Source organism: Convolutriloba macropyga, chromosome 9, assembly GCF_964194025.1.
Source record: "Convolutriloba macropyga chromosome 9, txConMacr16.3, whole genome shotgun sequence".
Lineage (NCBI taxonomy): Eukaryota > Metazoa > Xenacoelomorpha > Acoela > Convolutidae > Convolutriloba > Convolutriloba macropyga.
Window position 1 is genome coordinate 44776105 of NC_134476.1, and position 12556 is coordinate 44788660.

At 36.2% G+C, this 12556-nt stretch overlaps 1 protein-coding gene across 1 annotated transcript; it reads left to right on the forward strand.

The window, feature by feature from the left end:
* The first annotated feature begins 471 nt into the window (after window positions 1–471).
* Window positions 472–9903, forward strand: LOC142345401 (uncharacterized). The gene is made up of 2 exons (XM_075397448.1): window positions 472–1507; window positions 8991–9903. Exons 1-2 carry the CDS (start codon window positions 475–477, stop codon window positions 9686–9688), a joined length of 1731 nt encoding a protein of 576 aa, XP_075253563.1. The 5' UTR covers window positions 472–474; the 3' UTR covers window positions 9689–9903.
* The last annotated feature ends 2653 nt before the right edge of the window (window positions 9904–12556 follow it).

The following is a 12556-nucleotide window of genomic DNA, read 5'->3' on the forward strand; positions in this document are numbered from 1 at the left end:
TTGTAAAATTTGTTGACGAAAGTTCTTCAGTAGTTGTTTGAAAAGTGGAGCATGTAAAATTAAAATTAAGGTTATTTGAGCTGTCTCGAAGCTCTCGCACATCTAAATTACAGCTAATCGTTTTGAAAAATAAGAATAGTTTTTTACCAGGGCAGCACCTACCTGCACTGCAACACGGGATTAACTCCTTTGTTAAACACGTCATTGTAATTCCTGGGAGAAGGTGTTGGGTTGGTGTCTATTGTAGAATTTTTGTTTAGAATTTTGTATCGTCGCAGTTGTGCCCGAATTCAGATCAGGCTAAAAACTTTTTATTCAGTCGGATCCCCACGAAGATTAAACGGTTTGATCTGCGTTAATTTATCTTCACTGCATATCTGCATTTTTCTCATTTAAATTTAAGCGTTCGACTATTAATTACATGGCTTAGGTAAGCAACGAAATTGTCAAAGCGATTACTGTTGCAGAGGTTGAATGGCGTTAAAAATTGAAGAAGCAGCACCTCTAAGTTCAAACATGGCAATTGCAGTGACATGCTACGACTGTGATGAACTAGTGTTTGATCAAATGTACTCGTGCTCTGATTGCGACCTCAACAAATTGATCTGTGAAAGTTGTATTTATTCTCACCATGTGAAAGACCATACAGTCCTGGACCCGACTGAGCAAAAAGTTATTGTTTTCTGCTTCCACAAGCTTCCATGTCTGGACTATTGCCTAAATTGTGATGTTGCGATTTGTCGTAGCTGTTACCGTAAACACGTTGTTGAGAAGCATGACATATCTGATATTCATGTAGCTGTTAGAGGCCTCAAAGGCGAGTTGATAGAATTTGAACACTGCTTGAGTACTGTTCAAATGCCTGAAAATCTAGACGACGAAAGTCTGACCTTCAAACAAAACGCGGAAAAACTGATCTTGAGGGCGAGGTCAAAAGTTGAACAGTATCAAGCATTTATCACCGAAGTTGAAAGTGCTTCTAGTGAAATTGAAACGAGCGAGTCCAGATTGCTGGCTCTTAGTAACCAAATTGGTCAGATGCGGAGTGAACTAAAAGTCTTGATTACGTTGCCAGATTTTGATGTTTTGGAGAATTACACAAAAATGAAGATGAAAACGCTATTATTGAAAAGATCTTTTAAGGACAAAGTTGCCAATCGAAAGCAAACTCTATTTCGTTTGCCAGCTTTCAAAAACCAAATTAATAGAATATGCCGACCAGATTCTCCGGTACTAGAAGTCAATGTTGAAGAAAGGTCAAACTCTAGTGATGCGGTGATATCGGTTCATGAGACTGAATTCGAAGTCTGGGGAAAGTTAATTGTTGGATGCTACTATAGTGTGTTCTATGAAGTGACTAAAGAAGAAGATCGTATATGTATTTATAGATGCAATTTTAACGAATACGAAATTGGAAGAAAAAAAATTTTCAGCAAGAAATTGGGTGAAAGTTGTGAAGATAAACCTACTAAAGCTTATTTGTCGCTACAGAACATAGCTTCTAAAAGTATTTAATTTGTGTACACACTATTTGGATTGATGTTTTAAAGCGAACTTTGAGACGAGCCTCATTTAGGCTTCAAAATTAGGCAAGGCATCTGTTGAAAGTAAAAATGAAATGTTATAATTCAACAAGAATTTATTCACATATTTAGCCGAAAACTTCTGTCGAACGACTTTATCGGAAACTCTAACAAAGACAGAAACTCGAGGTTGTTCATTTGGTAAATTAAGAAAAGCCAGTTTTCTTTTACTGGACTTTAAGCGATAACTGAGGCGCTTATTGATGACATCGTGCTTTTCTTTAATGCAGCAAAATGAGTTTGAACCGAGGGGTATTTATTGTAATATTCTAACCCAGTATATTTATTTCAGGGTTAGGCCAACCCGTCTTTTTTAGGTGAGGCAATTTTGTCCAATCGATATATGCGTTTTTTTGCGAAGGGATAGAGAAGTAGTTAATTTGGAAAGCTTTAAAAACCTTCAACTGATCGTTGAAAAGAGAATTTTTCAATTTGAAAAGAATACTTTTAGTCAATATCCTCGCCTCTTGACGTTTAAATTCTGATTCATATAATGAAAAGCTGAAAAATCTGAAGATCTAGGAAAATATTTGTTGATTAAATGAAAATTGTACACAGGTGGAGAAAAAGCGGAATCCGAAATTATTGTGCATCCCGTGAAACATCAGAAAAATAATCTTTAAAAATGCAAATTTTGATAAAGGATATCCCATTGCACAATTGTAGAAGAATTTATTTATCCATCTAATACTTACTGACATTACCTTGACAAAACATTAATTTTTACAGAGTGAAACGGCAAACAACGAGTCACTGCGATAGACCAAGGATTCGAGAAGCTATTATATAGAGTTTATATCTAGTACAAATGGAGAATATTCATGGATAAGACGAGCAATTACTAGTAATTTAGTGAAAACTTGGTATAACGCTAGAAGCATTAGATCAGTCTCTCCAGCGTTTTTAACACATTTACAGTCTCCGTGAATCCAGACGGTAAATGACGACAGGATAAAGTTTGGTGCAATCCATCTTTGTTCTTTGTGAAAAATGTATAAAAACGAAATTTGAATCGAAATTACAAGATGGGCAGTATAACGACCAGCTAGAAGCCCATGAATCTACGTTGCAGGAAAAGAACAAGTCCTTTGTGCCATTAAAAAATGGGGCCTCAGATGATTTTGAGACCAAAATCAAAAAACCACTGTGTGGAAAGGCATCTCTATGAGCTGATTTGGGCCCAAGTACTAGTCAAATACTATGAATACCGAATATCAAGAGAGAGTATTACTTTAAGAACTAACTGGTTCGATACATGTTGATATCTAGGAAGATCTCCTCCAGTGTAGTCAGGTTACAAACTAAATGCGAGTTTAAATAGTTCCTTGATACAGACGAGGCATGAGTTTTGAGGTGATGGCAGAATTCTTAGTTTCTGGGCTGATTTTAGATTGATATCAGACGGAATCATCCCTATTTTAACTTAATGTACAATTTACTGGCTCTTTTTACTGAGAGGCGCTAAATTTTGTTTTTACATTTTGGTTGAGCTGTAGATTTGATTCTGATAATCTCCTTGGAATTTGTGAAGTGTGATAATTAAATGTTATTTTAAACGGCTTCACTGTGAAGTACATTCAAAGGTCTTGAAGCAAGTTTTAGTATTTCATAGAAGTTTATTTCATATAGTGAAAGAATTAATTGTTTCATGAAAATATCTTCTCATGTATTGGTTTTCCTTCTTAAGTAGATAAACTTCATTTGTTTTCTTCGCAGTGAATATGGAGAGCAATGAATTTTCTGCACAGAGCAATAAAAAACTGCAGCATGCATAAGGAATTACACTGAATTGAATAATACGGTTGATGCAGGTTTTGTAGTAATGAATTAGTTGAGCGCTAGGAACAAAATGTCTGTTTAGAAGCAAGACCAGACTGTTTGCTCAATTTTTTTGTTTCTATATGACTAATAAAGGATAATTTCGAGTCACCGCTAACACCTAGATAATTACATACGGGTTTAATGTCGATGAATTTACATACGGGTTATTTACATACGGTTTTCACAACGTCCATATTTACATAACGGTCTATCGTGGCGTTTAGGTAAACCTTGAGCCGATTCGATTGTCTTACTTATAGTTCGTATATTTAATTGAAATGTTTTTGATACATTCGCTAATAACTTATTCGGTCTTAACCCGTCGTTTTTTCCTTTATCTTCTTTGATGTCAGCGCATTGTTTTCCAATTGCGGTAAGATTTGTATCATCTTCAAGAAGTATAGCTTGTAAACGTCTACAAACTAAGGGCTTGTCGTTCACATATAATAAACAGTAGAGAAATTAAAAAGATCTCGCGGAGCACCGCACACGAAGTCTTCCCAACCAGATGTATGTAACTACGCGTTATGTAATTTCACTCGCTGTATTTGTCCCTTTAAATAAGACTTAAACAAATTAGGGAGTTACCTCGTATTTCGCAATTTACAGATCCGTAGGTTATGATAAATAGTATCATAAGCTTTACTCAGATCATGAAAAAAGGTTCGTACAACTTTTGTGCTTCTCTCGAATCTTAGCTTCTGAATAAGTTTAACTAAGTCATCAACCGTGCTGTGTTGAGTGGGATACCCAAGTTGTTTGCAGTTCGTTAGCGAATTTTTTTTTGTTAGGAATAAACTCGTTTTCATTAATTTTGATCCGTAGATTTGGTAATGAGATTGTTTATTTCCGTCAAGTTTAGATTTTTCTTTATCCATACTTATAGCGTGTCGTTTTTAAGTTCGTTTTAGAACTTTTAAGGTTTACTAGAAAAGTTAGAGACCGAGCTGTAACCGGTGCTGAGACTTTGACTAGGACATTACTTGTATGGAATTCACTGCTTGAGAACTTGTTTTCCAGGTTATTGATTAACTCTATAATTTTACGCACTTCCGTTTGAAAGAAGAACTTTGATTGCTGAACTTTAGTGACCAGAAAAACAAATTCTGCATTGAGATGCTTACTTATCTCAACACAAAGAATCAATGCTTGCAAAAAAGTTATCAAAAACAGCAGCATTATCTCGCCTTTTAGGATTTTCAAGGCTGTTCTTGTATGAATCAAGTTTTGGAATCTTTTTGCTTTCGCTGTTTTCACCAGTCAAGTCTTATAGATTATAAAGATGTCATCCCTTTTGAAAAATGAGAACTTATTCTCAGAACCTGGCTTTTGTTACTCTAAACCTCTTTTCAAATTACAATCCCGTGTCATTAAAATTTGCTCAAGCTGAAGAATTTGATTTATCTTTTATCCAGTCTGCTTGTGCTCGACTGCTTTTCGTTTTAAATTTTTCAGTCTGTTTTTAAACTTTTTGGTTAGGTTTTGGTACTTATTTGTCGATTGCGTCAATGGCGTGGAATTAATTGTAACTGATAAGAGTGCTCCGTTGAAGACAACAAAAGAAGTTGTAGAAGCATTTGTGGCTTCTTCTATGTCCTTATCAACTTGGATAATTCCGTTTTCAAGTGAATTTTGAAACTTTCCTTTTTATTCTTCAAAACTTCGTATCTCTATAAAACTAGCCAAGTCTGGTGTTTTTTGGCGGCATAAGTTTTCAATTTTAAAACAATTGGATAATTGTCAGAAAAATTTTCTAGTTCTACTACATACCATTTTGGTTGTTTGATAAATAATAAAAAGATGAATACAGGCGGCTGAGAGTCCCACAACACTTGTTGGTTTTCTGAGGCTAATTTGAATCCGTTTGCGGTTGTTTAATTTTTGTTATCTCTAGTCAATTGGTTGTTGTCCAGGGTGTTTATGTTAACGCATACAGTCGTCGGGCATGCAGAGTAGCATAATGTTTTATGGAAATTTTCGAGCTTACTTAAAGTCTTGTCAGCGTTACGTTTACTTTAAATAACAATGAAATTAAGTTTTGTTATGTATACTAATTTTTGCAAAAATTGACTCTTCGAAACGATATTCAAGTTTTCTATCAAGTTGCAAGATCCTCTTATTTAAATCATGACACCTCCTTTAATCGTATTTCTATTTAAGTTTGGCTGGATATATAAACATTTTTTAAGTAACTGTTTTTAAAGTTGTCACTTGACAAGCAAGTCTGACTCAGACAACGGACGTCAAACTGAGTATCTGAACTAAAAACGGTTGACTTTATTTTAGCGTAGTGTTTTCTAATGAATCACACGTTGTTCATATGAAAATTTGTGATATCAAACCGCCCACCAACACAAATCTAGAGTATTTACAATTTGTTTACTTAGTTTTCCATAATCATAATCATAACCCGTCATCAATCCGAATGGGTTGATTCGATATCATTTTGTTCTCATCCTTTTGTCCAGAAAAAGGCGTTCTCTTGAAGCAATGCATTACCTCTTCAAGTTTGTAACATACCTACACCACCTGTGTATAAACCGTTTATTTTGTTCACAAGGCCATCTGCTTTCCATTCGTAAAAAAATATATTCTCTGGTTCAAGCTGCGTTTATTCGAATATCAGGTTGCACCAAATTGATGAAAGCTGAGTTTTCTCTAATAATGTCTTTGTAGATTTTGACACCCAGGTTGGAGAAAATTGTTCTTTTCTTCTTGAGCATAGCAATTTTTGTTGATCGACGGGTGAATTTAACCATGGCGGGCTTGATATGGCCTTTCGATGGTATTCTATATGCTTGTGAAATTTATGTTCCTTCCAACTTCACTCCATTTGCTGATGCTAAGTTGACAACTGCTTTGCTTGTCTCTTCAGAAGTTTCTTTTACTGAGGAGTGCTCTGGTAGCTAGAGTATCTTAATATTGTTGCTTCGGTTAAATGGTTGCCGCGAGTTTTTTTCTCAGTTAATGCTTCTTCTTTCTTTAAGTCTCTTTATGTTGCGGTGTTTGTCTAATTCTGCTCTTAGGCTCTTGAACTTATCTTCGACAATAGAATTGATTGTATCGCTAAATTTGTTTTCCAGTTTTTGAACAATGGTTAGTATAAGGCCTTCTAATGCGTTCTGGATGCCAGGTTCTATTGAGTCTTTTACATGGTGTTCTTTCAATAGTTGTTCGGGACTCAGTGGCAAACGGCAGTGGTGTCCTTTTTACAGAGGTGTCTGACCTCTAGACATCATCTTGGCGAACTAAGCATTATTAGATTTCCTTGTAACGTTGAAGCAATCCTCTGAGATGCCAACTGGTCCATTATTTTCTTGCATTATCAACAGCTCGAAGAGCTGAAGATATCTAGATGTAGAGCTAATGGCTACAATGCTGTAGCATTTGAGGATGATCAATAATCACAAATTAATATAAACTAAAATAATATAAAACTAAATGCTGTTTGCAAGCAAACTTCCAGATCGCACCAATGAAAGAAAACTACGAGGAGAACTGCTTGCAAGAAAGAAACGGCACCTTGGATGTACTAACAAAGATTCATGATAGTATACAACAGTAGCGATTGAAAGTTTTTTTACTGATCATCTGTTTTCTGATTGTTCCTGCTTTTGGTGAGCCAATTTTTCTGACTTTTTTTTCTGTTTGATGCTTTTTGACTTGTTTTTTTCCTCAATCGCTTCTTCAGAATGGTTTTTCTTATATTGCTCTCGTATGCCAAAATGTTTTTTGCGAAATGGATTTCATTGTTAACGTCGGAGTAGACTATGAACTTCTCGGATTTACCACGGAGTTGTCTGATTTATTATTGACAAAAGGTGTGTCAACGAAAAGATGTTTATTATTGACAACCGATGTAACTAGCGCAATTCTGTAATCACAGAGCTTATCAAAAATATTGGGGCGTACCATAACGTCTTTTGTTTAAAATAGCTTTCATGTTACGATGAAATATCTTTAATGTTGTTATCAGCTCATCAATGCTCTGATAGAGTTACTGAAGATGTCGTGCCAAATAAGATTGTTCTTCAATTTAGGCTGCCATGATTCAGAAGATGTTGTAGATTTTTTTATTTTGGAAATACTATTGTTGTTCAGGCTCAATCCAGGTCGCGCGAATACGTATTTGTCAATGGTTTTCCTCTGCTGATTTGGTAAAAATTTGATGGCTTTTTGCAAACAGCTCGCTCAATGAGAACCATAAATACTTAAGATGTTTGCTTTCATGCCTCGCTGGCTCAATTTTGAAACTGTTGAATAAGTTAGACACAACAATTAGCCAATTTAATGCACTTTCTTTTTTTTTTATTTTCATGGGTCGAACCTTGTGCTAATGGACATTATCTATCCTGCTTTTGTTTTGAAGTATTTTGCGGTGGCCTGTCTTCAGCATGGAAGAAAATTAGTGCTTGAGCACTATTTGGTCATGCGATAGACTAATAGAGTAGAAGCAAAATTTTTGCTCAGGTTTTCAGTTTTTCAATTCTGTTAGCGGGTCAGTTTTTAAAATATCTCAAAATCAAACGATCGCTAGTAATTGTTGATAAAACTCTTTTGCCAAAAATTGTCGAGTTTGGCCGTAAAGGTCTGAGCGATAAAAGCACGAATCTGGAACTTTATTTCACAATGGTTCAGGTATTCTCTGAATATTACAACAAATCACGATTCAAAGTGATCACAGGTTGTCAATACAGAAAATTTCTTCAAAATTTCTGTCTTCTTTTCCAATCAAGATGCATTTAATTATAGATTTTAAATTAACATGAATAGTTTTGTACAACAGTGCTCTATTTACAAAAATGAAAGCGTATCCAATGTGAAAAATCCAAAGTTCTAAATTTTAAGATTTTTAATAATCATAATTTTCTCTAATCGAAAGGTTTGAATTTTTTTCTTATACTGTCTACGTATCAACGGAAATTCCTGTGCTCAACCTTTAGATATTAGTTACCACTGTTTTCGAGTTGAAAGTTGGCAAAATAGCTGCACTACATGTTTCCCGGTTTGACCGCATAATTGAAAAATTAAGATTAAAACTTCCTATTATGTCATCTATGAAAAGTTTTAATCATACTACTTCCCTCCATGAAAAAATTTTGAACCTATCAATTTTGTAGAAGTTTTTTGTTCTATGACATCAATGATCCATAAAAGTAAAGTTCGAAGATTGCAACTTTTGCTCAACCCGGGTTGGTCCAGACAACGCATGATCTATGTCCCGAAAGATGGTTTTAAGGCGACTTGAGGCTCACGGGATTCAACTCTTCAAAGAACTGAGCCCCAGACCGTCTTCGCACCGATGCTCTGGTTTTCATGACTTGGAAATCGTTCCACTAAAGATGACTAAATAGCTAAGCCTCCGGCTAAAGGGGAGACGCGCACTCTAAAAAGTATGTTTGCTCGTCATTTTTTTGTTCTAAACATAAACTGTTGACTAAACGTTTAATGAAAACTTGTTGATATGTAAGTTAATTTAATTCAAGATTTTATTAAACACAATATCATCGGCGATGTTTATTTTTCTATGTTTATTAACGAATTAAGATCTCTAGGCTTTATGAGTGTGTATTCAAACTCTTTTAGACTGCCTCATTATTCTCTTGGACAGCGGTGTTGCTTTTTCTGTAAATATCTGCGATGGTGTGAAAACGTCAATCGATTATCCAAAGAAAGAAGCTTTATTGTGGCCCTATCATTTGAATGGAAGAAGTAAAACAATTTACTGGTCTTTCTACGATGTCGAGAACGCATTGATCAGATTTGAACATGACGAAGACTTCACAATTGAGTGTATTGAGGAACCCTCGTGCAAAATGACTTTGTTAACCGATCTGTGTTGCTTCTTTCTTTCCTCATCGAGAGATTTGATAGTGGCTTCGACAATTGCAAAGACGTCTGTAATTGTTCCGTTCAGTGTTCACGGGTGTGAAATGATCGACTGCGTTTCGAATGCTTTCGGGAACGACGTCCTAATTTTGTGGAATCTAGCTGCGCAACAAGTATCGGTGATTGAGAAGTTATTGCACAGAAAACAGTCAAAAAGTAAATCGAAGAAACGGCAAGAAAACTTGTGGAAAGTTACGACAAAATTTAATTGGGCCAACGATTGTGAGCTTATAAAAAGTGGAGACGGTTCAGATATGGCATTCCTGCCTGCTATTAAAGGCAGAAGCTTGGATCAGACTCGCAATTTCGAAAGTGGTAAAAGAGATTCTACTTCTGTCAAAGGAGAGAGGTCTAGTTTCAAGTATGTCTACTTTGCTGATTCATCTGATAGCTAACTGTTAGAAAGATATGCGCAATTTTGTTTAGTCATCTTGTGACCTACTGTCAAAAATTATCAGCCTTATATTTGTCAAGTTATGTAAGAGTACTCTGGTTTGGAACTGTCCCGCTGCTATGGCTCCCCAAATTCTCATTAAGGTCAACTGTTTCCCCTAAAAGTGACAAGGGATCTCAGGGGAATTTACCAGCAATAATAGGTGACGGCACGTAAGTTCTTGCTCCTCCAGTGGGAAAGACAGTTTCTTCAAAAACAGTCAAAATAATGAATAATGGAATATTCAGGGTTCCGCAGTCAGAAACTGGCAGAAAAAGATCCTTTGTGAAGTTTCCCCATGCAGGAAAATGAGAGGCTGACCAGGAATGGGACTCAACCGAAAAATTCAACTGATTTTTCAACTGAAAATTATTACAGATTCTACAAATTTTTTCTCAAATAGCACAGTTTGCTCAATTATTGATGCAAATTGTAGCCCTCTATTTTATAAAAAGTTTAAGTCAAATTTCATAGCGTTTTCGAACTATTGGTGTCCGTCCTAATCTATTTTTTCTCTGTACCTTAACATTAAAACTAGTCTTAATTTTGATAACCGTAAAAAACAAGCGAGCAGTTCAAAGTAAGAAGCGGTATGAGAAGAAGTGAATTATTACAGATTCTGCTCAAAGATCGGTAAAGAATAGATCTTTTGAATCAAGATCGCTCCCTAATTTTTCATTTCTCAATTTCCAGCAAAGTGCAATTTGGGTTAGCGAAATTGTTCGGAAAAACAATTTTTTGATCACTTCGATGTGATCTTGCATTTCCTTTGTAGTTACTAGTGAAATAAATATTAATGCGTGTGCCTCGCGGAATTCCCGAACCAGAAAATCTATTATTTTTGGAACTCGGCTGGCATTGTCGTCAGACTACAAAGTCCGTTTGAAACCTATGGAGAAAATTAATTAGAATTTTCATTCTAATTTCATATTAATAATAATTTCAATTACTTAATAACCCCTGCGCTTGGAAGGAACGATTGTCACTTAACACAGTCAAACGCTTGAGTGTTTTTTTAAAAGTTGCCGATATTCCGCCAAGGACTTCGATTGCAAGAGGGACAAATATGATTCCCATTTCTGCGCAGTTATTGTCGTGGAGGCAATATTTTCGTCCATCTGCCGCATCAAGTGCGTATCCTGAATATGTAGGCAAGATTTGTATACCGATCTGCTTGGTTATCAGAATTTTGGTCACCCAGAAGAAAAGAAACAACAAGCAATTAGGCAGGGAGCAGTTAAGTTTTTAAAAGTTCAATGACTTCTGAGACGGCCCATTACTGTTGTATTTTGACATTATATACGATGGACTTCATTCCGATTTTTTAGGATACGATGTGTATATCTATCGTTTATTGTCTGATTTCTGTCTGTTGTGTTTTACTTCAGTCTACAGTTTTTACTCCCCGCTCATTGGGTGAGAAAAGGTCAATGTAAAAGTTGTCAATATCCTTACAAAATATCAAACAATTTCTCCTCTTTTTGGGTAAGTAAAATTCAGTATCTGTACAGTGGATCAAGCAATCTCCACTCTGATTGGGCGAGTATTTAAAATAATAAATAGTCAACTAGGGAGCTCGTGCTAATAACATTGTTGCTAATCCCCGACTAATGGTGATCGAAAAGGATTGTGTGAGTTTACGGAATGCTACAGGCGACCCCTGCTCTTGTAAAGAACGATTGTCACTTAACACGGTCAAACGCTCGAGTGTTTTTTGAAAGTTGCCGATATTCCGCCAAGGATTGGATTGCAAGAGGAATAAATGTGATTCCGATTTTATGCAGTTATCGTCGTGGAGGCAATATTTTCCTTCATCTGCCGCATCAAGTGCGTATCTTGATTTTTAGCCTCATTAGTGAGAGAGTTGGATTCCAATGACGAAGTAACAGTTACATCAAATGCAGCAGGTTTCCCCGCTTTCCATGCTTGTGAGGTTCGCAGTTGAGCAAACAGACACTATTTTAACTCCAATCCAGTCATGTCTGGTAATTGCGTCTCCTCGACCGTGACATGCAATGGCATAACCACAATAGATGTCAACAATCCCTGCTTTAAAGAACGGGCACTTGCCTGGGGCATCGTAGACAGGGACACCCAAACTGGATTTTGCACTAACTCTAAACTCATTTGGTGCCATACAATTGCTTTCTTGGCTAAACAGTTAGCGATTAGCCTCTTCAAGACTTCTCCGACTGCAATAGGGAGAATTCAGCCTTTATTTTTCAACAATGCTGATAGCAATGCACTACGAAAAGCTTGAGAAACAAATTCGGGAAGATCCCAGCGCAACTTATGTTTACCAGTGTAATCAGTGCTCTCAAAGCATTTTGTGATTGATCTAAAGCGGTACACTGTACAGCATGCAAAGGATGTTCGAGAAACATTTTTGAGGGACAAGCTGCGGTAAACTTAATTTTGGACTATTATAGGCTTTTTTCATTGGGATGCATCTATCGTTTGTTTCTGATTTATGTCTTGTGTTTTACTTCAGTCTTCAATTTTAACTCCCCACACATTGGGTGAGAAAAAGTCAATGTAATAGTTGTCAATATCCTTACAAAAGATCAAGCAATCTTCCCTCTCTTTGGGAGAGTAAAAGTCAGTATTTGTACTGTGGATCAAGCAATCTCCCCTCTGATTGGGCGAGTATTTGAAATATTAAATAGTCAACTAGGGAGCTCGTGCTAATAACATTGTTGCTAATCACCGACTATTGGTGATCGAAAAGGATTGTGTGAGTTTACGGAACGCTACAGGTGACCCCTGCTCTTGTAAAGAAAGATTGTCACTTAACACGGTCAAACGCTCGAGTGTTTTTTGAAAGTTCCTG

Bases quoted from the DNA above. Each gene is read 5' to 3' on its own strand.
- LOC142345401 (XM_075397448.1), top strand. From the start codon at position 475: ATGGCGTTAAAAATTGAAGAAGCAGCACCTCTAAGTTCAAACATGGCA. The intron at 1,508-8,990 runs GTATTTAATTTG...AAACTCTTTTAG, and splicing joins ACAGAACATAGCTTCTAAAA to ACTGCCTCATTATTCTCTTG.